At 38.0% G+C, this 27265-nt stretch overlaps 1 protein-coding gene across 2 annotated transcripts in view; it reads left to right on the forward strand.

Moving 5' to 3' along the window:
* Positions 1-27265, forward strand: part of EPHA6 (EPH receptor A6) — a 507751-nt gene that overhangs the window by 114224 nt on the left and 366262 nt on the right. For both annotated transcript variants that reach the window (XM_074161043.1, XM_074161051.1), the window contains one exon: positions 16032-16695. In XM_074161043.1, the coding sequence (XP_074017144.1) occupies positions 16032-16695 (664 nt within the window). The remainder of the gene's footprint in view (positions 1-16031; positions 16696-27265) is intronic.

The following is a 27265-nucleotide window of genomic DNA, read 5'->3' on the forward strand; positions in this document are numbered from 1 at the left end:
CCTTTATAAAGCTGGATAGAAACAAGGAGGGAAGTATATTAAACTACCCTAACTTGCTGCACGCTAATTATTGTGTCAGGTCTCATTAGAAAACAGATGCACACACAGAAGTATGTTTATTTTAACATATCTGCTTCAAGAAAGGACCCTGCAAATTTTAAAAGGGATTACAGGTGAATATTCTACATAAACCAATCTATGAAACAGTTTTCCCTTTGACTATCCTCCATTTCATGTTTCAGCAGAAGAGCAGAATAGGAAGAATTAGGAAAGACTTTACTGTGTTTTGGGGGTAGTGGAGGGTAGGAAAGGACTTGAATTCAGCACACTGTGTTCTAAGGAAGTACTTGTTCTTGCAGGTATGTAATTTCAAAAAAGATTATGAGACTGAGTAGCAGATGACATACCTCAATGTTTTTTGTACCTACACTTCATATGCAACACTCCTAAATCTGATAAATAAGGGCAGAAATCTTGACATAGCTGTTCTAATGAGAATCAGAGCGCTTTGTATTGAAAATGGGGTATGGAAGAAAAATGTGCCATTTAGGTGTCTATGTATAACGAATAAAATGCAGCAAAAATAATATAACTATTTTTATGAGAAGTCAATAGAAACAGTCTATTTCAATTACTCACAGACAATCATCGTCTGTCTACTCCCATCTACATAGCTGTGATTGACCAAGGGGAGAAAAATGTGTTGAAAGAATGACATTGATCTCTGGTGTCTGCAGTTATATGGTTATTTCTACCTGCTCTGGGCTGTTTCTTCATTCTCGGGTAGTCTCAGTCCCTTGCTCCTTTACATGAGAAGACTTGGGTCCTGTGGTCTCTTCCTTAGAGAGGAATAGGAAGATAAAATCTGAACATGAAATTGACTTTTCCTCCCTTCCCAGGGACTTTAAGTTCTTGTGGAACCTCTTAATTCTAAAGAATGGAATTTCTCTTCATAATTCTCAAAGCTGAATTGTATTGCTTTCTTCTTCCTGGGCCCATGAATATTCCAACATTTGCATTCCAGAAAACTGCAAGGTCTGTTAAAAGCATTATTTAAAAAAACAGGAAAACCTACAGAATAGGTGTGTTTCATAGCAAAAATTTAGCTCAGTCTACAGAAAATAAGTTAAAGATTTTTAGTCATGTTCTATAAAAATTGTCTGCTTTTGGTATACATTCTTTCAACGTTATTAATCTAACTTCTTTGAAAGCTTTTTTTTCAATGTTTCTTAATTAGACCAGATAGTCATAGAACTATTTTAAATAAATGATATGTGAAGACCCTCACTGATTTAGAAGTTCTAAATAAAAATCTAAATCTTGCTAGTGTCCTCCATAAAAAAAAAAAAAAAAAAATCCTGTGAAGACATATCCCAAAAAATGTTTGTTCTTTTTGCTGCTCAGAAATTACATACATGAATGGGATTTATTCTTATGTTAAAAGGATATCCTGCTGACAGGCAGTATATGTAAAGTAGGAAGATTGGACTAACATCTCAACAGTTGTGTTCAACTATAATTCTCTGTGTTCAACAGAGCATCATTCTCTTAGGGGGAAGTTGGTTGTGACAACTGAAAGGTCTTGAAGAAAAACAAGTGTAATCTTTAATTTGGTAAATGATAAATGAACCTGATGTCTAATTTAACCTATAGTTGACATTCCATGACCACAAATAGCTGCAGTGATTTGTCATTAGCTTGTGTCTGCTCAATATGTCTGCAAACAAAGTTATCTACAGTGGGGTCCAAATATTGCTCTAAGTTTCAATTAGATGTAAATATCGTATTATACTTAAGGTAATGAAGTGAGTATAAGGATAACTATTATAAATTCTGAAAGGTAGAAAAAAATAAGGTGAAAATTATCAGCCTATGCTTAAGTATCTCCTAGAGTTAAAAGCAAATGAAAATACATCAAGATTAAGTATCTTTATGTTAAATTGTATGCTTTTAAATGAAAATTGTGGGTCAAGTTGTTATCCTATGTCATATATGGTGCTCTTTGAACTCAGACACTCAGAATTTCACTGAATTGCCTAAGTATAATAGTTTGTAGGAGCTTTTTGAGAGTTTGGTATTGCTACATATTTTTTCTTACTATCACCTCTTTGGTTTGCAATTTTCAGCCTTATAAATTCCTTTGTGAATTTTGTGCCAGACACATGTGACTCAGCCATGTGGTCTGTGCTCACAAAAAGGTCCTGAAACACCTGGTGGGGGGGAATTGTGAGATTGTCACATGTTGCTGACTCTTTTTGTCAACACTTAGCACCAGACAGCTAGAAATATCTAAACTCTAGTTTTGTTTTCATGAATGGCATAACTGAAACAAATACTTCATAGTTGAAGGTTTGGACACTTACTGTTATTTCACCTAGAAAGGGATCATTTCTATGGGACCATAAGTCTCTGAAGAAGCTTCAAAATCTCTGCCACGAAAGAATAAAAGTACAGCAGAGATGCCTTCATTAGGCCTCACATTCAGTGAGGGTAAATCACTTGATGTGGTGGGACACTTCTACCTTTTATTTTTAGTTCGATGTTCAAACCATCCCTTCAAAGTGATAAAAGATGGAGACATAAACATCCTTTATCCATCACTGAGAAATGTTTTTTTGGAAACTGCAGTTGACTTGATCAGGACATGCTCCTAACACAGAATGCCCACATGGTGAGTGATGCCTCGTGTTACAAACCAGGTCCTTCTGGAAGGCCAAAGTTTGTTCTGTGTATCTTAGGGTGAATTATGTGTTCTTCTGAGAAAATGGTGAACTAAAAATAGAGCAAGTAAATAGATAGATCTCTCCACAACTCACTCTGTAGGGTTTTTCCCTTCAGAAATCTGAACAGACCTATGGAAAAATATACTTACTGAAGGTCTGTCCGTCATCATCAAAGGAAGTTATTCATTAAAGTAATATGTTCTAGCTGTTTTCCAATTTGGGTGAACCTAAAGAGATTGCAAAACTACATAAGAAGATAGCCTGGTCTACTTTGCCAAGTATGCAGACATGAACAAAACTTTGCCCAATATGTACCCATGTAATTCAAAGTTGTGCATGCAACACAAAGAATAGAGAGGATCCACTTTACACAGTTTATGAATAAAGTTATATGAAATGTTGTTCTGTCTACCAAAATAGAGTAAAATATAGTAAAATGAATTTTTCTCCTTTACTCTCAATAGCTTTGCCAGAAATTGATTTAGAGAGTATCTTTGTTTTTTTTTATCCAATTGAAGATATGGGTAATAGGAGGAGGGGAGGCTGAAAGAGGGCGTGAATTATTCATTATCGTAGTTCATATCTTTTCCTCTTCAGACGTATCTGAAGAATGCACCACAATGTAGAAAAGAGGAGATGACTGAGAGGTTGCTCTGATGGTACTGCACTCAACTCTAGTGAAGGGAGTGTTTTCGATACCAGTTTATATATACTATAGGGCAATTAGGACCTTGATGCTTCTTCCATTTGTGTGCTGAGAAATGGGATGAAAGGAAGGAGCACTGGGTAAGGGTAGCAGGTTGTTTCCTTCCAGTACATTTTAATGAGTATGATTGAGCCTGGGCTCTCCAAGGAGACAGTACTACTTTACAAGCTCTTAGTAAATAAGCAATTACTTGGGAAGTATGAACAAACTGATTTTTCTGGAAAACATTGGCGATTGTGTTCTTTTGCTTTCTCTTGCCCCTTTATTTTCCACTGTGTTTTGGAGTTCACAGACTATATGCATAAGGTTGATATGGATAGCGTTTTATTTTTGTTTCTTTTAAAAATACTGTTGACTTCTGATTTTTATGTATTTGTACACTTTGTTAAAGGTGTTTCCAACATGTAATGGGAGTTATTCTGCAGAATTCTTGTGCACTGCTCTGAATCAACCTAGAAAATGAGTAAATTTGTGATCCATGTAGCTAGAATATGCAAATAAACTTAGGAAATTATATGCAAATAAACTGAGTTGCTACTTATATTATTCAGCTTGTCTCACTTTCAATAATTAGTTCTTCTGTTCACTTCTCAGATTTTATTTCCAGAACTTTTGGGGTCAGTGAAATGGCAGGATACGATGCCATTGCTTTTGGCTTTCACTTGAGTATATCAACATGATCTCTTGCAAGCCAATAAATAATATTTTTTTTTACCTTTAATAATTCCAATAGCTCTAATCTTAGGGTTTTTTCCCCTTTTGATATTCTGATTGCTCAGAAGGGGTAAGTAGCTTGGAAATAAAATGAGGTGGTGAATCATGTTATCGCTAAGTACCAGTAACACTTCTTAGATGATGGTGCAAGGCATGAGGTGGTGGGTGAAAGATGCAGGTCTTCAGCTGCTCATCAGCAGTTTGCTAGCAGGTATTTCAGCCGGGTGTGTGCCCCAGAAGTGGGCTTCAGTTTGCCTGGTAGCACAACAGGTGGAGAGGGCAGTTTTGAAGGAGCCATTAGTAACGTGCTTAAAGGAATACTGTTGTGTTGCAGTAAAGTTTTGAAGTGGCATTGCTTCAGTTCATTTGAGTGTATGTGGTGTCAGATAAAGGCATCTGCACTGATACAGCAAGTTCCTCATTACTGTAACTTGCAGCACATGTTGGTAAAATTCAGTGATCTGTCACTTAACCTTCCCCTCATTATCTTTAGTTTTGCTTCTTTAGTTTTATGTCTTAGTTTAAATTAATGTGTTAGTGTTTGTAAAGCACTCCAAAGATGAAAAGTCTTATTAGCTGCTTTGTATAATTATTATTTTTAATTGTTTCCATTTGGTATAGTTTCAATTAAGAGCACTAATTGACTAGTGCTAATTCAATAAGAAGCAGAAATGGCAGGACCTCTTTTTTTTTTTTCCCTTCTCCTTTTTAAAGATTAGAGACTTTAGGAAAGAATTGGGGAGAGACAGGAAGAATGAATGGATAGATATTCTTGTGGGTTTTACTTCATCCATATTAACCTCATTGACTGCTTGCTAATGGCAGTAATTTAAATATGCCAATGCCCATGTAAAAACAGACTCTGGGATCCACCATTTCTCAGTGGGAAAACCTGGATCTTGGAGAGCTATTTACAGTTTCCACCATCACTAGTACTGAAATGTTTTTTCTCTGAGCAATTAGAAAATGAAAATGGGAGACTCTGAGTCACAGCCAGCTTTCTGAGTGTGCGTAGCCAGGACTGCTGTTTTGCTGTGATTCTGTGGTATTCGTTTAAAGCTCTGCTTCTTGGCGTGATAAAAGCAGAAGAGGATCTTCCTGCTGCTGAAGGGGAATTTCAAATAACAAAATTGAAGATTCATAGCTTGTAAAGCAAGTAAAAGGGAACTAATATTTGGAACGTTGTGCATTTAAGTCAGATTTGTGACTTGATGTCAAGGTTTTTGATGTCACAATTTTTGAAGGGGTTTTGAAGCAGTCAGTTATTTGGCTCATAGTCCTGTGTGCATTAAATCATAAAGCAGGCAAGGTCAGGCCTCAAACCGAGGGCTGAGGATATCTTCTACCAAGTGTCTCTCCCTGCCCTGATGTTATTCTGGCTTCTCAGCAGGCCAAACCAATTACCAGGGTTGAGGTGCACGGGGAGTGAGGGTATGGCAGGAGGGGATCCTACGGACCAGCTCCAGTTCCACAAGGCTTGTTGGGTCAGAGTCAGTGCAGTACTGACATGGCTGCATGGAGCTGATCACAAACAGCTGAGTAAGATTAATAGGTGACCTCTGAATTTGTAGAAATTTCTGAACGAGAAATGTAGAGACTACTCATGTTTTGTGGGTTTTTTTTTTTTTTCTTAAGGGTCCCTCCAGTTTAATTTTTTTGCTGTGTTTCTAAATATCTCTGGACACAGAGATTTTTTGGAGATCCAGTGAGTTCCCCCAGGCCGTATAGCTGATGCAGCCAGCTATTGTGCAGCATTACTGATGTATTATAACATTCCTGCTCCAGTTAGCTGGGAGGGGCGGAGCCAGCATTGCTCCAGCTCCCTGTATTCAGGAAATAAAGCAACACAGCAGCAAATCAGTGTTCTGCTGTTAAACAGCTAATATCTATTGGAGCCTGACTTAACTATACCTAAAGTCTGATTTATTTATTTGTTAGGTGTAATTTTTTTTCTCATTCATTGTTTGTCTAATTCTAGTCATCAGGAAGTATAAGAATTTACATGTATGTATTTTAAGTCACAATATCTCTTATTTACTAATGGGTGGCAAAACTTTTTTCTTACATACATACATCAGTTACTCCACAACAGACCCATGTATTTCCTCATGCAGGTATTGCTGTTTAACCTATTGCATTCTGCATGTATTCTTAGGTAATCCCACAAATCTCATTCAGCCAGGTGAGGATTGCCAGCCTCTTGTTCTTGTTAGCCTGCAAGCATCAGCATTATTCAGTGTTTTGTCTTGAGAGGGACTCTGCAACTGCTGGCAGCCTCTCTGCTAATTGTAGCACACAGTTCTTATGATTAGCTAGATCCAGCTCTAATCTAGTAGCCCATACCTCTAGACCACCTTTTTATTCATTATTATTACTATTATTATTTTCTATAAAACAGGTCAGCAAGCTATGGTGCAGGTTCCAGAGATGGCACAGGCAAATTTTTGAAGGGCATGCTGAGTGCTAAGAGCTATAGTATCTTGAAAAGGTATAGACTTTCTGCTCTCACTTTCCATTAAATTCTGAGTATGTTGGAAGTGTTGCATTACATAGGGGATAGGATGCCTCTGGAAAGGTGATCAGCAGCACTCTTCACCACTGAATTGTGGCATCCCTCACCACCTGCTGAGGTTTTACTAGCGTGTCTCATTTAAAAAGAAAATTACAGTCTGGCACACTATCCTTGCAGATCCTTGATGCAAGTCATTGAGCCTTTTATAGTCCATAACACGTTCAGGGAAGCAATGGTCTTGTTCCAGAGTATTGAGGAGAATGGCATTTTATATGTTAGTGGTTGGCTTCAATTATATATCAGGTTGTTATAAACAGCCTTCATATGTATACACATATGTGTGAATTCTTTTTTCGTTTTTCTTTCCATTTTACTGTGAATCTCTTTTCTGAATGTATTTTGCCTTCTCATGATCTAGAATGGAAGGAAAAGTGTATTGTTATTTCTGACTCCTGTTTTATACTTTCTTTTTCATATCTAGACAGCAGAAACATTATTCCATGAGTAACTCTTTCATTGGTGCCTTACGATACTGCTGTTTAGAATCTGGTCAGTAAAATGGATTGACTGCCTCAGTAGTTTGAGCCCTGCATCACATTATATATTTAGAAATGTAAACATGTTTCTTGACATCTTGATCTTTTCTAGTATGTGCACAAAGATCCCTGTTCAGGACCTGTGACTTTTTTTTTTTTTTTTTCCTTTTTTTCTGGAACAGCCACAATGCGCTCTACAAAGATAGAGCAGGGCTGTCCTATTGCCTTCTGATCCCAAAGTCCTACACTGGGTAATCTCCGGGTGAGAGTCGATTGTTTTATGTACCTGAAGTTGGCCTCGCTTGGATTGTAGAGCTCATCCCTCAAATGCCACCAAATCCTAGTCTTGCTTGCCTGAAGGAAACATTCATGAACAAGATCAGTTTCCAGAGCAGAGTGAAATTGGATCATCTGGAGCAGCTCATCCTCACAGTTATTCATATTCAGTGCTTCATGTAAATACCAGAAAAGCAACTTTCTGTTCTGGATTTATAGTTTTGAGTGCATTAACAGCTTTCTGAATCGTCCTGGCCACTTCAGCTGAAGAGCAGCTGTTCCACAGCCCAAGACCTATTAAGGCTTGCATTTGGAGAACACAGAATAATCTGCCGCTTTCTTTCCTGTATTCTCTTATTTATAATTCCCTAGTTATTCTTTATTTTTTATTTTTTTTAAATTCTGATTTGGTTCTTCCCTTTTAATTACATTTACTTCTATAGATTCTATGAGGAGTTTGCCATCGACTATCATAGTCTGTGCCTATATGCTGCTGTCTGTGTAGAAAACAGATATCATGTTTTCCTCTAAACCTGTGCTGCAATTGTGATTATAATTCTACAAAGCTAGTCTAATGCATGCTATATATTTATGCACTCCCTAAGCAACTTTAAACCAGTTTGATTTAAATGTATGACCGTAAGTAGTTTAATTGCTGTTTTATTTTGCTAGCTATGCCAACTTGTACTTGCTAGGAGATAAGTGAATAGCTGTGAAGTTTTGTCTGCTTTTTTTTTTTCTATTAAAAATTTTCTTTTAAATAGGCACATTTCATAAGTTCAGTATTATTACTTGTCTAATTGGGCTTTGGAGATCTGAGCGTCTGTTTTTGCATACAGAGTTGTATATCTTGAAAAAAGGTGGAGACAAAGAAAAATGAGTTAGAGGGAATGGGGGGAAATATTAATTCAATGCCTTTAACTTACAGAAATTCTGTGGTTCTTTTTGATATTTTTTAATCTTGCTGACTTCAGTGTCATGTTTTAAATGCCAACTGTGTTTTAAAATGTTTATTTTCCAAGCATATTAATTGGAGAGAAATGTTTTTCTGCAATTCTGTTATGTAGTGTAGCTGGTTTTGCTTGAATGTCAGTCACTACAGCAGCTAGATGCTTAAATCTGCATTTGCAGGTGGCAGCCAGCAGCTGTGCGTGCCAAGTGTGGGTCCTTCTCTATTGTTTCCTAGCTTAGACCTTTCTGATCTTATTTCTATGGAAATCATCTCAGTGGAGGTAGTATAAGGGAATTTTAAAAACTTTTAAAACTCTCTTTACTTTAACCATTCAGCTTGTTTCCATAGAAATGGGATCTAAAAGATTGTCAATAGCAAACAGTTGAAAGTGAGAATTCACTTGTAGATTTCATCAATGACTCCTAGCTGACAACTGCAAATACTGATGGCCAAAATGAGTAGTAAACCATTTATAAAAATGACAAAATAGAAGAACCAATTAAAATATTAGAAAAAATATGCTTTCTTTTCATCTTCATTGAATGTCATAAATGTGGAGATGCTTACTTAACTGTTCTTGCGTACACGGGTTGCACAGACACACTTGTAACTTTCTCTAGACTGTCTTTTAGGATAGCAGCAGTTCTATATAACGTGGTCCATCCCTTTTATTGTTAGGGACCTGACCTGTTCCAAGTGGACATCTGTGAGCAATGAGGGATATACATCAGAAAATTGCATTGCTACAGTTAAGGTTCATGAATTTTCAAATGCCAGCCTATGTCTTTGTGTAAGAAGTAATTGGCAGATACATTTCTGAAATAACCTCGCTCTCTGAAACCAACGGAGTAAACCAGATCTCTGTAGCATGAACCTTAGATATTTTGTTCCTTGATTTAGAAAGGAAGTCTTTCTCCTGTTGCCAGATAGGTAATAAGACTTACTACCATTGAGGACCTGCCTTTACAGATGTGTTTTCTTAGGAGGTAGTTAAATGCAGAATGGCTGAATTCAGCAGGTTTCATTTCCCAATCTCCCATCCTGTGTTCTTTTCATGCACAGCTTCTTCCTTCAATTCTCTGTATGGAAAGCCAGTGCTTATCCCTACAGGTTTTGCTCAACAACAAAAGACTTGTGTAGAATGTTTTACCCGGGGGCCCCGTTGTGTACTTGATATTCAAATATGTTGCACGCTAAGTCTGCCACAACCTTTCCTTATTCAGGATTGAGCTAAGATACACTGGTTAGGTATGTGTAAGTGCAGAACCCTTCATTTTTTTTACAGAATTATCCTTTGAGTAAAAGGATAAGGGGAAAGGGAAGGGAACTTTCTAGCTCAGGATACAAATGCAGCAAAACTTGTAAGGACAGAGGGTCTCTTCAGTTCCTTAAACTGCTGAGTAAAGACATGAGTCTAAGTAACCAGTGTCCCTACCTTTTCCTTTAAATGAAGTAAAATATCAATAAAAAGAATCTTGAGTTGTGCAGGAGGCTAAAACTGCCATCCTAGATTACCAAACTGCTGCTGGGATCAGTGTCTGAATAACTGTTATCTGAGATTAAGAACCTACTATTAATTCATCAATCAGTGTGACAACTTGTGGGAAAAGTGTCTTTCATTACACATGAAGTTATCTAGATATCAGCTTATTATGAAATAGTTATATCAAGCAATTGAAAATGTCTACCCCATTAATTGGAAAAGGTTCTTACAGTACAATTTGACATAAAAATAAAATATTGTAATGAATTCTTTAAGCACAAATAGGGCTCCTGCTAAACAGTGAGAATCTGCTTGGCCTTGCTTCTACGCAAATGGCACAATGGAGATTGCCAGCGTGGGAAACGAGAGGCTCAAGTGACATGGTCGGGAAGTGCCTGCAGTGCAGGTCTTCACATGGGAAAAGATGTGCCATTTCTGTCTCTGGTGCAGTGCCATCACTGCTCTCTGCTGCCCGTAGGCAGCACCTGCGACTGGAACTCAAAGAGGAATCATAGGGTTGATGTGGGAACTTGTGACTTCATGGTGCTGCCAGAGAGGGCTGGGAGATGACAACAGGGCAAGCTTAATATCCTCTCAGTCCTTCCTGTTCTACATTCCTCCTCTAAATCCCATGTTGCATACGGCTAGTACTGGGCAAATCATGCCAGTTGTCAATTTAACATTTCTTTTCTTTAAGCAGCACAATATGACCTCAATAAGGGTTTGCTTAAGAGGCTGACCATGGTTTAAAGATAAGTCAAGATTCAGAATTTGTTGAAATAACTTCAGAGAAGTTATGACTGCTTCCATGAGGCTGGAACTGGTCCACTGTGTTTACTTTTCTGTAGCGTGGTATCACTAAGGCTTTTTCTGATCAGACAGTAATGTGTTTAACTTAAAATATGTGAAATGAAATTTCTCTTTTCATAATGCTCATACAGCCTTCGGTGATACAACCTACTGAATTGTAATAAATGGCTCTTGCTGCTTTTGTATATCTGTAGTGTTTGGTTCAAAATTAGAAAAACAAAAAGTGGGAAACAGTGAAAACAGATTTTGGTATTACATATATTTAGTAGAAGATTTACATTACGTAATTGGCTCTTTATAGTGTTCTCCATACAGCTGTTAAATATTAGTGGTTCTAAAATGAAACAGAAGAAAGATTGTAAAGTAGCTTTTAGAGATATGAAAACCGCTGAGATTTTATCTAACTATAGTCTCAGTGTGGTTTGTAGCCTAATCTCATATTTTGTACATGAATGTGACAAGTAATCTTAAAATCTTCTTTCTACCAACCTTCAAATTCTATGTTGTTCTATTTTAGTGACATTTACTCCTCCTTTACGCCAGATGTGAAAGTAAAATGTAATCTCTTATCCATGCTGTCGTCGATTACAGTGTTAAAATAGACTTTTGAAGTCTTTCCTCCAAACCGTGTTTTTGACATTTCTTCTTCATAAGTCCTGGAACTCTAGTTGTAAGAGTTAGCTCTACACTGCTTCTGCTTCCATCAACATTATCGGAGGTTTTCCTTGTTTGAAAGGAACATAATAAAAAATTTTGAAGGTAATGCAGTGCATTGGTACACCAGGGGTCTCATTTTGAAGGAAGTCTGAACTGTCAGCTTCTGCATGTCAGGTTAAGTATTTTGCGGGGAGCTACCACATTCTTGTGCAAACATTACCAATGTATGCTTCCACTTGTTTAAGATTTTAGTGAAGAATAGTTTTGCACAACTGAAATGTTTATAAATACTTTTCATTTAATTAATTAGGAGGTATAACATGAAACACACCTAGAAGAAAACTAGTGTGTATTTGATAAACTGTTTGGCTTTTTGTTGTCTGCACTGAATTTAACTATTGCTTAATATTTCCTGGCTGTTTTTATCAGAAGAAAAATGCAACACTTATGTAAAATTAAAAGTAGATTGTATTTCATGCAGAAATAATGTGTCCTTGTCAGAGACTATCATGGTTCTGTCAGACTTTTCAGTAAATTACATTGACATTTGAGGCGGTGGAATTCACCTCATTTGTACTTAGTATCTGGCATTAGTAATTAAGAGCAACAAATTAGTAATTAAGTGTAACAAATTCATAGCTTTACTTATAAGCACACCTTATACAGTATGTCTCAGTGCGATGGCTAGGTTGAAACATTAGACGTTAAACATTTTTGAATGTATTTTATGTGTATAATGAATAGACTACTACTTCTGTTAAACATTTCTGCAAATGCCTCTTAAATGTTTTTCTTGCCCAATGCATGAATTCTTATAAATTGGGAGTGTAAGCAGGCTGTCTGGGAGCACAATGGAAAGGCACTGGCATGAAGCACGCAAGGCTTTCTTTGAATAAACTAAAGCACTGTCCATGTTTGATCAATCCATCTTGTTGCATTCTTTTAAACCAGTTATTGAAGTGCTGAGCCTTTACTTTTCTACAGAAGTAATAGATTTATATTATTAGCTACAGGGTTAGCAGCTAACTTCAGGGCTTTAATTTCTAAGTTCAAATCAAGATATTGATTCAAAGTGAATATATAAATATTTCTGAAGATAATCTCACGATAAGGGAAGGGTATGTTGGATTTCTTTTTTTTTTTCTTAGTATTTTAAGAGGAAGTAGTATGTTCAAGTTTTTTTTTATTTAAGCTAGTTTTCTCTGGTTCTGAAGACTGCTCTGTATTTTAAAAATTATGTTGTCATCACACCTGCTACTCTTTTATTCTGTTTTTTTGGTGGTGTGTTTTTTCTTGATTGTTGGGGGTTTTCGTTTTGTGTGGGTTCTTTGAGGGTTTGGTCTTTTGTGGTTGGGTGTTTTTTGTGGTGTGGAAGGTGTTTTTGGTTTTTTGTTGGTGGTTTTTGGGGTCGTAATTTTTGAGTTTGGTTTGGTTTTTGTGTTTTTGTGTTTTGTTTTTGTTTTTTTCAGAGACCTCTCTGGAACATATGGCACATCCTCCTTTTAATGTGTTTTCATACACAAACAAATGCAGAAAACCTTTTGTGCTTCTATTTGGTTTGATTTTTATTTTTTTTTTACTAAATCTACATTGTGGTTATATTTGTGTATAACAGAAATTTGTGTAATAATGCTTAAACTTATAGTACCTGTTTTATATGTGGAAAAAAGGTGATATGACCTTGGCTCACCTAACAGATATGGTAGGCAAAATGGGGATCAGCAGCCGAGAGACTCTTCCACTTTGTTTTTAAAGAACCTCTTCTGGTGGCTTTTAAGGCTTGGAGCTGTGGATTTTAATTAATTTTATTTAAAATGATAAAATAATACTTTAATCACTTTTTCTAATTCTTCATGGCTGTGGAATTTGAATCAATTCAAGCTGTGTGGGTTCATGCTTGGCAAAAGAGGCCTGGCCCACCAGAGCATGAATGTCCCCTTTTCCTCTGCCAAAGCCAAGATCTATTGCTTGTTACAGGGTAGACTTCAATTATATAGTTCAAACCAATTTGGGGACAGTGGCACAAAAAACCCTGTGCTAACTAGTCCTTCGTTGTATAATTTTGACCAAATCTGAATTCGTTCTGGTCTTGCCGTGAACGCTGAAGTAGCAGCTTTGCCTTTCTGAATGTGTACAAGTGTCACAGGCCAAAAGCCTTTGGCCTTATAACAATCTCTTAAGAGTCAGCAGATTGTTTGCCAATTTTTTGCCATTGTCTGGCTATGATAAGAAGTATGTTTTGTGATTCTTAGGACAGGATCTTCAGGAAAGGTTATCAGTTTTGCCGTGATAGGAAGAAACCCCAGAAGTAATGGCCTGTAGAGGACTTAATTTACCCTATTTTTCTGCGTAGCTCCCAGGCATATGCTGCAGTGACCAGGAATCCCAGTCCTCTGATTGCATCTGGCAGCACTTGGAATGCCATGAATTTCAACCACTGTTTAAAATCAAAGTTTTCAGGCTAATGGAGCCACGGGGTTTTTTTGGTTTGTTTTGGGTTTGTTTGGGGTGGGTTTTTTTTTTTTCTGTGGTTTTGGTTTTTCTTTGTTTTTTCTCTGCTGCTTCCGCTGTGATCGATCAATTCACTCCCAAAGAAGAAGGTGCGCTCTTCCACTTCCCCCCTCCCCATGTTGTTGTTGCGTGGGTTTTGTATTTCGTTTTTATATAAAGATTGTGTGAAAGGTCTCGGAGATGTGCTTGTTCTGCAACTTCCATGTTGTGACATCATTTGTTCTTAAAATTCAAGTAAAGCCAGCTAGTTTTCTACATGCTCACCTGGGCCTTAGAAGTCATCTGATGTCAGGGAATTTTTCTGAAAATGAGGACCTAATTCTTAAGTGATATCTTCTTCCTTCACAGAAAAAGATGAACAGATAAAGCTTTTCTCTCCACATGTCTTAAATAGTGAGAGATAGATATATATATATAGATATATATATGTAAAAAACTTTTTATTGCTTACAAATGGTAAACTAAACTTGTATTTCATACATTTTCTCAATCCCGTAGGCCTCAGGCCAACCCAACCTTCTTTGTAATAGTGAAGTCAGTAGGCACTATGAATATTCAGCTGCTGAAATACTCAAAATGCATCTTTAGGAGTGTAACTTGAATTTTAAAAATACCGATACTTTGTGTATTAGAGCAGAAAAATATGTAAGACTTGTTTTAACATGGGGCTAACAGAATTTAAATTTGTTTGAACAATGATGTGTAATGTCCATATCTTGTTTTTGTACTCAGAATTGCATACTGTGCATGATTTTAATGTGTGCTTTGCATTGTTATGTGTGTACACCTGTATATAATATAAAATTTTAAGATGCCCTACAGTGAATTTAACCAAAGTAACTGCAAAATATGAGGAAGTTGGTAAGAGTGGGAAATACTCCATGAACTTTCCAACTTTTGCTTTCTCAATTTTAAGCTTATGCATCTTTTCTACAAGCAAGTAAGTTTAGTCATATACATGTTCACAATAAATCTATTCCAAGTATGCTAAAGCATGAACATGAATCATGTATATTTTGATGTTTCATAGTATTAAAACAATGTATTCTGGCATTTTGAGGGATATTTATGAACAGTTTTTTAGTTTATCTGATATGTCAGTTTATATCTAGAATGCCATAAGACAATAGTACATCTAAAAGCCACACTAAAGCTGCTGGTAGGGCACTATATTTTTTTGAATACAGAACTATAACTAGTAGGAAGTTGACTCAATTGTATTGAAGCTATTTTGTGGATGTTGATGATCCTCTAGAGTAGCAGATTATGTAATAAATTAGGCATTTGTAGCCTAAGCATTTCATATGTCGCATATTGGTAACTTTTTGAAAATTCATGTTTTTGAGAGCCTCTATGCAGGAATCTTCACCAAAATTTAAGAACACTTTAGAAAAGTTGATAGAATGTGAAACCTTGGGGTTGTGTAGGAAGGGGTGGGGGAAAACAAAAAGTCCTCCTTCACCTCTGACCTGACAGAGAACTGAAAGAACAATGGTATGTTGCCTGTGACAGATCTTTTTTTTTTTTTTTTTTGGTGGAAATCAGTGTAATACAGATCCTATGGAGCAAGAAAAGTAACATCTCTATATACACAGTTAAAATGTTTCTAGGGCAATTGTGTAAACTGGGACAACCTACATCAAACACCTCAGACCCACCAAACCACAGTGGCTGCATCCCAGCTGCCGACTGCTGCCAGTGCCTGGCCAGTACTGTGTGCCTGAGCTGTGGACATTGCCTGGAGGACTGCCAGAGAGCCAGCCCACCAGCATAACAAACAGGACTGTTACAGCACTTTTTTTGGCCATAGATGATTGAATGACGTGCCCAGGAATATTCTCAGACTTATTAAATTTGCTAATATAAACATGGCAAGTATCTCCCTCTTCTACTGAGTGAGCCATTTTTAGATGTTTTTTATTAATAAAAATTTGTTGTAGGGTTTCTAAAATAAAACTTGTACCATTCAGTGGTTGGTATCTGCTTCTAAACTGCTGTCTTTCCACTAAAATTTAAGTAAATAATCTTAGTTAAGCCAAAGGTGCACATACATGGGGTGCTTGTGTGTATGTGTATACATGGACTCTGTGTATATGCATACACATAATACGTATTCTTCTTAGTTTTCAAACAATTTTATTTTCTTTTCAGTGGGATGCCATAACTGAAATGGATGAACACAATCGTCCTATTCATACTTACCAGGTATGTAATGTGATGGAACCAAACCAAAACAACTGGCTTCGAACAAACTGGATCTCCCGTGATGCTGCACAGAAGATTTATGTGGAAATGAAGTTTACCCTGAGGGACTGCAACAGTATTCCATGGGTACTGGGAACATGCAAGGAAACTTTCAATCTCTACTACATGGAATCTGATGAGTCTCATGGAGTGAAATTCAAGCCAAACCAGTACACTAAAATTGATACTATTGCAGCTGATGAGAGCTTTACCCAGATGGACTTGGGTGACCGCATTCTTAAACTCAACACAGAAGTTCGTGAGGTGGGGCCAATAAACAAGAAAGGTTTTTATCTTGCTTTTCAGGACATTGGAGCATGCATTGCTTTGGTCTCAGTCCGTGTTTATTACAAAAAGTGCCCTTTCACAGTCCGTAATTTGGCTATGTTTCCTGATACTATTCCAAGGGTTGATTCTTCCTCTTTGGTGGAAGTACGGGGCTCCTGTGTGAAGAGCGCTGAGGAACGTGATACTCCAAAATTGTACTGTGGAGCAGATGGGGATTGGCTTGTGCCTCTAGGACGATGCATCTGCAGTGTAGGATATGAAGAAGTGGATGGCTCCTGCCATGGTAAGGAAACATTGCTGGATTAGAGATATTTTTTTTTTTTAATTAAAAAAAAAAAAATTCTTATGATGTAATATGCACAGCAAATAGCTTGTTGAATATTGGAAATATTGCATCACATTTTCAAGGAATGTCCCTTGTCCAGAAATAAGCAAGGGTATTTGAAGTCATGATACTGTGAATTTCTAAGAAACATTTAGTTACTAAAGATGACCTTCATTTTGTCTAACTGTAGGTGTCCACAGTGTTAACATGTCTAGATCAGCAAGTCGCCTTGACTCCTTCTGTAGTTACGGGAGATAAGTGCATGCTTTGGAGCAGGATTCCTCTACAATGTTTTAGATATCTATTGCAGAATAAGATGAGCAGTAACTGAAAAAAAAAAAATATCTTTTTTCCTCCATATGCTTAAAAAGAGAAACTAGTCAATTAACTCGGGCTCCAACTTTCTTGTAAGCACATAAAGACAGAGGAGACGAATTCACCTGAAGAGATATCATTATCCATGCTTCTGTAAAACAAAGTTTACCTCAGTTAGGTGCTGAATGGTGTTTGCCATATTCTTGTGTCTTAAGAATTGTCTCTCTGAGGATATCTGTGCTTGATGGCTTCTCCTTAAGAATTTTGCAGAGACTGCACTCTGTGCTGGTATGTATAGAACAACATAGCACTGCACCTTGTCAATGTGACAGCGAATTAAGAATGTTTCAAATGAAGGTTTCAATTTGGAGATGACTACAAAGGGAAATATATTTTCTTCCCATATCAGCCCCTCACTTTCATAAGCAGGACAGCGAGCACTTGCAGGAGCAAAAAGCATGTCTTCTGCACAATCTAAGTGTTGCTGTGGTTCATTAACCCTCTGCTACTCTTGAAAGAGGAGTTGTATTTGCCAGACTTAGTGATAACTGGATTTCATGCACAAATGGAAAAATTCAGATTACTTAAAATTTTCTGCTGTTTAGAACATGAATACATTGCTAAAATGCTGTAAATGCCATAGTATACTTGAGTAAAGCCTGGGACTCTGACCTTTTGTGGATTCAGTTTGAGGCTACTATCCATGTAGAATATGCACATTGAGACTCTTATTTTCCACCTGCCAGGGCTGCTGGATAGGTGACACTTACACATAAAAGGCATGCATCTTTTCATATTGCACAATCTCTTAGTTGTTTTGTTAGCTTCAGAAAGAGTTACTAGAGGATACGTGTACTTTGTGTGTTCTCTTCTGCTGTACGTAATAGTTTCACAATGACTTGAGAATAAGGTACTCTTTCTGTAGTAATGATTGTAAAGAAAGTCTCGGTAGCCACTGAGATACCAGTCTGCTTTGGTTCAACACTTGCTTTGGAGCAAAAAGAAAGAGTCCATATCCATAAATTAGCGAAGTGACATTGCTATATTGCACAAATATTTTGCTCAAGAGCTCCTCAGATTTGATGGTATTAGGCAAGCTGCACAGCAACCTTGGATAATATAGAGCATTAAAAGCACACTATGCATTGTAATCAGAAAATGAATCACTTTGTTGTCTGGTCTCACTGGCATTAATTATCAAAATATACTTCTTGCAAAGATACAGTTTTGACACTGCTGTTACTGGAAGCAAGTATAATTTTCTACATAAGGTCAAGAGGTTTCTCTTAATGGTATAAGTATTTTCTTCAAGACATTAACGCTCAATGAATTTCTGTCCATTATGTGAGTGAGTCACACTGTAGAACTGTATGTGAGCAATATAACCAGCAACAAAAGCCCACAAAAAATGTCAGGAAACTTTTCCGCTATGCGTTGACTACACTGGTTTATTCAATTGTCAGTCCAGTCTGCTGCTGATCTGGTACCTCCTAAATGAAATGGAATACCCATAGCCATGAGTCTTTGCATATTCTTATCTGTTTGCCCTGAGAGTAACGAATTGCTAATTTAGAAAACTATAATAGAGCTTCTGTATGTGTTGTGAAATAATTTTTGTAGGTGTCTGATGTTGTCCATTTAGTCATCTCCAGTGTACTTGAATATGACAGGTTTTCAAAGTATGCTTGTCTTGCATTCCTTCATGAATGTCACGCCTAGGGCAAGCTGATATGCGTAAGATACTTTAAGAACTAAAGAGCGACGATTTCATTTCACTCATGCCCACTCTCCAACTATGAGCTGGAAGAGTTACTGTCAGGGTGGCCACATTTCCCTTTGTACCAAAGCTCCTGGGGGAGGTGCATGCTCGGGCAGCACATTTTTACAATGTGACTGTTTTTAGCATTGTGCACTGAAGTGAGATCACTACTTACGTTGATAGCAATTTTTCACATAGCCATAATGTCCCATTTTGAGACTTTGCTTTTTGGCTGAGACATGAATCGGACATTAAGAGATTAAAATATTTGTCATCTGTCTCAATACATCCTGAACTAACTCTTTCATATCCATTAAGTCCTAAAATACCTGAACGTTACTGACTTTCTTAGGGAAAATTTGTTTTTGTAGAAGCGGGGGGGTTGTGGGGAGTGGTAGGTGAGGGGAGAGGAGAAGCCACTACATCTTAGTCTGCTAAGACCTGAGTTGTATTTAATACAGTCTTCATGTCTTCAGGGTCCTTCCCCCAAAGCCCTTTTGTCCCTCCCATTCCACCTCTGGAATTACAAATCTGAGTCTTGGAAGTATTTGATGCCATTCTGTCGGTGGTTCTCACAGACAGACTCTGTGACATACTCAAAACTGATAACTATTACTTTCTTCCACATGAAAACAACTTTCAAAATAATAATTTTGTATTTTGAAATCTGTTCTGACAAGTAATTGGGCGGTGGGCAATGCTTGCTAATATTGAGTATTTTTTCCTATTTGCAAATGGTATAAAACTTTGAATTATACACCAGCACATGGCTCAGGCTGGAATAATGTGCTCTTTGTGGCAAATATGGCCTATCTGTTACAGAATTAAAAAAGTAAATTTGTGTTTTGATATTTGTGGAGATATACACTCTCTAGTCAGAAAATAATAAATGGCATAAGGAATGGTATCCTGCCTTTGTTATTGCTCATAGTTTCACAAAGCAGCATGAATGGGAATAAAAAAGTCTTTGATCAATTTTACCACTGCTGTTAAAATCATAGGGAAGCAAGTAAAGTAGATTTTGGCAGTTGAAAACAACCTAACTGGCAACATTTCAGTTATTTCAATATATGTTGGCTTTATACATATCTCTCCTTGTGCATCTATCAATATTCCCTATCCAGTGTATTTGCTTTTAAAAGCATCATTTCAGAGTGAAAGTATCTGAAAAGAATTCACAACTGGATTAAAAAATCCGTACTTCTTAAGTATAGACCCCAGTGTGTCTGGAACAGTTCAGAGACTCATTGATAGAGAATTTTTCATTAATTTGGGGACTTTTTTGAAGTCAGTGGGGAAAAAGTCACATTGATTGCAAGAGGTCCACAGTTATTTGTCATGTACATTTCTTAATGGCATAACCTGAAAAAATACCATCTTCTCCGATTGTGTAAACAGTCGATCACTCTTTGATTTGAATTTACTTTCAAGATTATCTTTTTTTCTCAAAATACTGAAATAGTAGGAGCATTCACATATTCTTCTGTTTCTTTAGGCATTAATAAACAAGTCAGTACAATAATTTGGCAATGTCTCTAATATGAAGTGCTTTCTTTGCTAAATCATTGGTATCAGCGCCATTCACAAGTCATAGCATAGAAGGTGGAGATGCTGCACAGGACTCCAATAAACATCATTTAAAAGTAGCAAGTTCAATGTCATATCTTCTCTAAATGTCAGTCCAAAACAAGAGTTGAGCTAAATTTAACAAGTGTATATATCAGGGCTTTGGGTGGGTTTTTTACACAGAAAGAAACAATCATGACAAGAAATACTATATAAACTTAATTACAACAATTCAGGTTGTCTTAGTTACAGTATAGTAATAATTGGGTGACTGTTAACTGAAGGCTGATTCTTTGATGATTTACCAAATTTTTTCTGAATTACTCAAGGTGAGTAATTAATTGTAGAGAAAAAGTCAATTATATATAGCAAATAATAATTGTTATTGTAATTTCAGAATTTATTTTAGAGTCATAACCAATCAAACACTATACGGGAGTGTATTTTAACTGTAAAAAAAGTTGATTTTTCCTGGGGAATATTCTCAGGAACCCCCTGGCCCCCTAAAGGATGTTGTGTGGTATGGCTGAAGAATTTTTTTTTTAAATGTAAAACAACAGGTATTGACAGACTCATCTGATTTTATTTTAATTAAAAACAAATGCAATTAGAAGTGGGAATGCAGAGTTCAAATTCTTTGAACTTGAGTTGACTGAACAACACTTCCTAGGGATGCTAATACCTGAACATATTGAGCACTTAATTGATCAATCGCTTCTTTCTGTTATTCATTACTTGAATTTGTCATAACGTTCCACTGTTAGGATTTCTGTCTTGGCAGCCTGTCTTCAGCCATTTCATCTGATTCAATTTGAAAATATTTTCATTTTGCAAATATGAACTAACCCTGTCCTCATATATGTACCTATAGCTTGTCTTTGTTACTGGGAAACCAAAACGTTCATGATACAGTCATCTTCAGTTATCTGTCTCCTGGCATCAAAACAGGAAAAGGAAAAAAATATGTACGTTGGAACAGCAAGTTTCCCGATAGTCACAGAGATACAGTATTGTGTAAGGTTCCTTTTGTTTTTTCTCCTATATATTTATTTACTCATGAGATATATGCTTCTTTGCCAGCCGGTAGGTACTGAAGGAAGATCATAGAGTCATAGAATGGTTGGAGTTGGAAGGGACCTTAAATATCATCGAGTTCCAACCCCCCTGCCATGGGCAGGGACACCTCCACTAGAGCAGGTTGCTCAAAGCCCTATCCAGCCTGGCCTTAAACACTTCCAGGGTGGGGCATCCACAACTTCCCTGGTCTCCCCGGAGCCTTCCCTTCTCCAGGCTGAACAACCCCAGCTCTCTCAGCCTGTCTTCATAGGGGAGGTGCTCCATCCCTCTGATCGTCTTCAGATGATATGCTCATCAATAACAACTCCATGGTTATTCTTCATTATCCTTTGTTTCCTCTGCGCTGTTACACGGTGTGTTTTGTTTAGCAGGTATCTCTTGATGACAACCCAGAGAGCAGGGAGGATGGGAAGGCTACAAAACTCACTGACTTCTTCCCCCTTCTTGGGTGTCAGAGAGGGAAGCTGTATATCACGGTCTTTTCTGCACTGATCTCCTCTGGAGAGAATTTAAATGTTTTTTGTTGTTTTCTTAAACAGTATCTGTGACTTATTATGTGAATCCAAGAATTATTAAATAGTTGTGGTGGTGGTGTTTTTGTTAAAGAGCCAAATCATTTATTGGAATTTACAGCAAATTTCTAAATACTCAAGTGCTCTAGAAGGGATTCACACTATTTCACTGTGCTTAAGTAATAATAGTTTATTTTACATAATTTATGTGAATTTGAAGAACTTCAGATTCCAGTGTTTTTAATGGAGGTACTTAAGACCTTTGTGATTACTACTGATATGTGTTTTGCATTGAAAAACCTACTCTTTAGCCTATATCAGGCTACACAACATTTGTGAACACTCACTGCATACTTTAACTTGAATTCTGAATGTTGGTAAAATGGCATGGAGGTTTGACATTTCCAAATTCAGTTTTTAGGTTGAACAACTAAATAAGAGGTTTTTAGTGCAATCCAAGAACATGATGCATGAAAAAACTTGGAATTGTGGATAATCACAGGTCTGTAGGTAGTACAGAAAAGCAATTGATAATGACTTGTTCAAAGCTTCTGAATATAATTAATCACAGATAACTACTAACATAATGCAAAAATTGGACTTAATTGGAACTAAAGAACTGTAGAATTTAGAAAAAAGTATATATTTACAGTAGACTAAAACGTAAGTGGTTATCTGAGAGGGGGACATTAGCAACACTTTCAGTACTTTTATGTTCATATGTACTGTTTTTAATTCCTAACTGCTAGGTCATGTGGCAAGCTATTTCATACTGTATCTCTTTCGTTTGCACTGTGCTTTTTCCACATACCCATAAAGAACCATTTTGTCCTTAAAGCTTGCAATTAGTGTGGATTAAAAATAACATTGAAGTGATTGAAGGAGGGAAAAGATGTGTCATGGACCATGTGGAATGAATGCGGTATTATTTACTATCAGGGAGGTGAATTTTTAGTGATTTGGATGAGTCTGAAGAGATCTGACTTGGCTGTATTCAATCACTTTGCCTTTTTCTCGATGTTCTTACGTTAGTTTGACTGTTATATTTCTTTTAATTTATATGTTTGTGCCCTTTTTTTATGCACTGGGTACGAGGCTAGCTCCTGCAAAGCTTTCAAAGATACGCACAAGTGTTGTGTGGCTTTGGTTCTTTTTAATCGTAGCGTTATGCTATCTTCTTTTCAGTGTCCTAAAACTGAGGACATCTCTTAAGTTTGTTATTGAAATGAACGTGTTTTTTTACTGCAGCAAAATGCTAAGAATTACGTAAGTACTGGAGGGCACCTGTTTTCAATGACTGCCTGGATTAGCAGCCAGAGAAGTCTCAATGCCATATAAATTCATGTTGTAGCTCAGTTCTAACCCTTTTTACTTAATCTACAGACATCTGCAGATTTGTTCAGTCAAATAAATTGTAATACAACAAATTTGATAAAACAGCTGGTAAGGGGTGCTGCTTTAGAAGTGAGGATTTAAAAAACAAGCAAAAAAACCCCTATTAATTTGATTTTTACATATCAAGGAAGCTACACTGATACTAAGAACGCAAATTGCTTGCACATTCTTGTCACATCACACTGACTTGCGTTATTTTGAGCAAATAAGGAACTTTACAATAGCCACCATAACCTGGTTTTCAATATATTTAATTGTAAAAATTCCAATTAAAGCTTTGATTTTCTAACTGCAGCTGAATAAAGTATGCATATATAGGAAACTTACTATTTGCAAACTGAATTAATCTTAGGAAATTACTGTTTTTCACTTTGATTCTGAAATGTGCATTGAAGAACACTATTTGGTGTGAAACCTACTTTGACAGTGGAACAAGAAAGCCAGCTTAGGTTAAATAGCAAGTTTCAAACTGAAAAACTGGCACTATTTTCTGTTCGTATGCATGGACGTGAAGTTTCAGAAGCAAATGCACGCTGATTACTCAGATATGTCTTACCTCAGGTTTTGTGCTAGTGTATACTGTTGAATATTGATCCTACCAGCTATCCTTGATAAACAGTAGACAAAAATTGTCAAAGGGCCTGCAGTGATTGATTTTGTTGGCGGTGTGTGTGTGACTCAGTAATACAGCTGCATGATGTGACATTAGCAGCAGCCCATAGTAAATTACAGTTATTTATTCTTTCTCCACTGAAAGAGGTACACTCCAGTGATGATCACACGCAAAACTTTTAACACCACTGGAAACAATTTTGTTTAAGTTCTATAACATGCACATATAAATACAAATGTATTTGTGTATCTATTCAACTATGTGTATAATTACCATATTTTAAAATTGTTGATTTATTATTATTTTCTAATTTGCTGTGCAGATTTCTTAGCCACTTTAATATCCTTCACATGCACATACACCTCACCCCCCCCTCATATGGGGTTTGGGTGGCAAGGCTGTGGTAGCGGGGGGGCTGCAGGGGTGGCTTCTGTGAGAAGCTGCTAGAAGCTTCCCCTATGACTGATTGGCTCAGCCTTGGCCAGCAGCTCTATCAGCAATAGTGGTAGCACATCTGTGATAACATATTTAAGAAGGGGAGAAAAAACCTGGCTGTGAAACAGCAGCCAGAGGGAGGAGTGAGAATATGTGAGAAAAACAGCTCTGCAGACACCAAGGTCAGTGAATAAGGAGAGGGTGGGGGTGCTCCAGGTGCTGGAGTAGAGATTCCCCTGCAGCCTGTGCGGGTTAGCGGTGGAGCAGATATCCACCTGCAGCCTGTGGAGGACGCCAGACCAGAGCAGGTGGGTGTGCCCAAAGGAGGTTGTGACCTTGTGGAGAGCCTGTGCTGGAGCTGTGAACCTATGGACAGAGAGGAGGCCATGCTGGAGCAGGTTTGCTGGCTGAACTTGGGACCTTGTGGGAGACCCATGTTGGAGCAGTCAGTTACTGAAGAACTGCACCCCGTGGGAAGGACCCACCCTGGAGCAACTCAAAGAGAACTGTAGGCTGTAGGAAGGACTCCCGTCGGAGAAGTTTGTGGAGAACTGTCTCCTGTGGGAGGGTCCTCATGCTGGAGCAGGCGAAGAACTTAAGGAGGAAGGAGTGGCAGAGACGAACTATGATGAACTGACTGCAACCCCCATTTTCCCTGTGCCTCTCTGCCACTTTGCAGGAGGAGGTAGAGAAAATCAGGAGTGAAGTTGAGCCCAGAAAGAAGGGAGGGGTGGAGGCAAGGTGTTTTAAAATTTGGCTTTATTTCTCATTACTTTGATTGGCAAAAAAGTAAATTAATTTCCCCTAAGTTGAGTCTGTTTTGCCTGTGACAGTAATTGGTGAGTGATCTCTCCCTGTCTTTACCTCAACCTGTGAGCCTTTCATTCTATTTTCTCTCCCCTGTCCAGCTGATGAGGGGGAGTGATCGAGTGGCTCTGGGCACCGGCCAGGGTCAACCCACCAAGTTTCCCCTGTGCATTAGGCTTACGTGAGGCACATCTCCCTGCTGTAGGGTTGTAGTGGGGCTGTGTCCTAGGATTGTGACACAAGAGATGGCAACAATTTTGGTCCTGGACTGTTGTGCGGTAGGCATGAAGGGGCTGATGCATATAGCCTGGGAGCTTGCGGGGGGGCTTTTGTGCTCTTCTGCATGTGTGAGTCGCCGAGGTGACAGAGAGGGAAACAAGTCTGTGAGTCTCTAGGTCTCCTTCACAAAACTTTTGTAAATCTGTGTGCAGATGGATTTCCCTATGTATGTGTGGCAGGTGTACCTGCCCTGGCATAGATGTGAAAAAAGCCCACAAAAACCTGACAAAGACCCACCAAAAGCCTGTGGAAACTCCCTGTTACAGCTCTTGTTATGCCAACACAGTGGTGGTCATCAAGGAAGCATTTTGATTGAAAGGTGAGGAAGTTGGGGTTTTCATGTAGGGGGGCTACATGACTGTATATGATCAATTCAAATCTGATCTTTGGGTATAAACTGGTGCCCCGTGAGAGAGCCATTTTGAGTTGGTCTCCCTCAGAGCAGCGGGTCTGCAGTCAGAGATGCTTCCCTTGGGTTGGGACACTATCCAAGGAATCTCCTTGAGGTTTAGAGCGCACGTTTTTTAGGTGAGTTTTTGTGCGTTTTGTCATCAACTATAAACCTTAGGAATTCTTAAATTGGCTGTGTAGTATTAACTCCCAAATAATGTTCTGAACTTGTGGATTGTTAATGGTTGTTGGAGTCTCAAAGTGGTTTTGGTTAGAGTAAAACTTAGTGTGGTTTTGTCACCATCTTGTAAAAATAAATCCTGTTTTGAGTTTGTTAGTCTGTCTGGCTTGATCTTGTGAGGTTCCTTGGCAATATGATAAGATGCTGTCTTCCAGTTGGGTCACAACAGCCCCATGCAGCGCTAGAGGCTTGGGGCAGAGTGACTGGAGAGCTGCCTGGCAGAAAAGGACCTGGGGGTGTTCATCGACTGTTGGCTGAACATGAGCCAGCAGTGTGCCCAGGTGGCCAAGAAGGCCAACAGCATCCTGGCCTGTATCAGGAACAGTGTGGTGAGTAGGACTCGGGAGGTGATCATCCCCCTGTATTTGGCACTGGTGAGGCCCCACCTCGAGTACTGTGTCCAGTTTTGGGCCCCCTACCACAAAAAAGACATTGAGATGCTGGAGCGGGTCCAGAGAAGGGCAATGAAGCTGGTGAGGGGTCTGGAGAATAAGTCTGATGAGGAGAGGCTGAGGGAGCTGGGGTTGTTCAGCCTGGAGAAAAGGAGGCTGAGAGGAGACCTTATCGTTCTCTACAACTCCCTGAAAGGAGGTTGTAGAGAGGCGGGGGTTGGTCTCTTCTCCCAAGTTACAGGCAATAGGACAAGAGGAAATGGCTTCAAGTTGTACCGGGGGGGGTTCAGATTGGATATCAGGAAAAATTTTTACACTGAAAGGGTTCTTAAGCATTGGAATGGGCTGCCCAGGGAAGTGGTTGAGGCACCATCCCTGGGGGTATTTAAAAGACAGGTTGACATAGTGCTTAGTGACATGGTTTAGTGATGATTTTTTTGTCAGAGTTAGGTTGATGGTTGGACTAGATGATCTTAAAGGTCCCTTGCAACCTAGACAATTCTATGATTCTGTGATTCTAATGGTAACAATCTAGTCATAAACAAAGTCTTCGTCAAGTCTTATATTTAGTTTGTCTGTCCCAAAATAGACTTTTGAAAATCTGGTATTAACAAATTCAAAAATATTTATTTTTCAGAGATAAACTGAGGCATGCTAACGTACATCTCATTGGTAAAAAGGGGAATAACAAAGACCAATAGGCTGGATGCTATGGTATGGTAAGAGGTGAAAAAGGAAGGCACTAAC

This window comes from Numenius arquata, chromosome 1, assembly GCF_964106895.1.
Source record: "Numenius arquata chromosome 1, bNumArq3.hap1.1, whole genome shotgun sequence".
Taxonomy (NCBI): Eukaryota; Metazoa; Chordata; class Aves; order Charadriiformes; family Scolopacidae; genus Numenius; species Numenius arquata.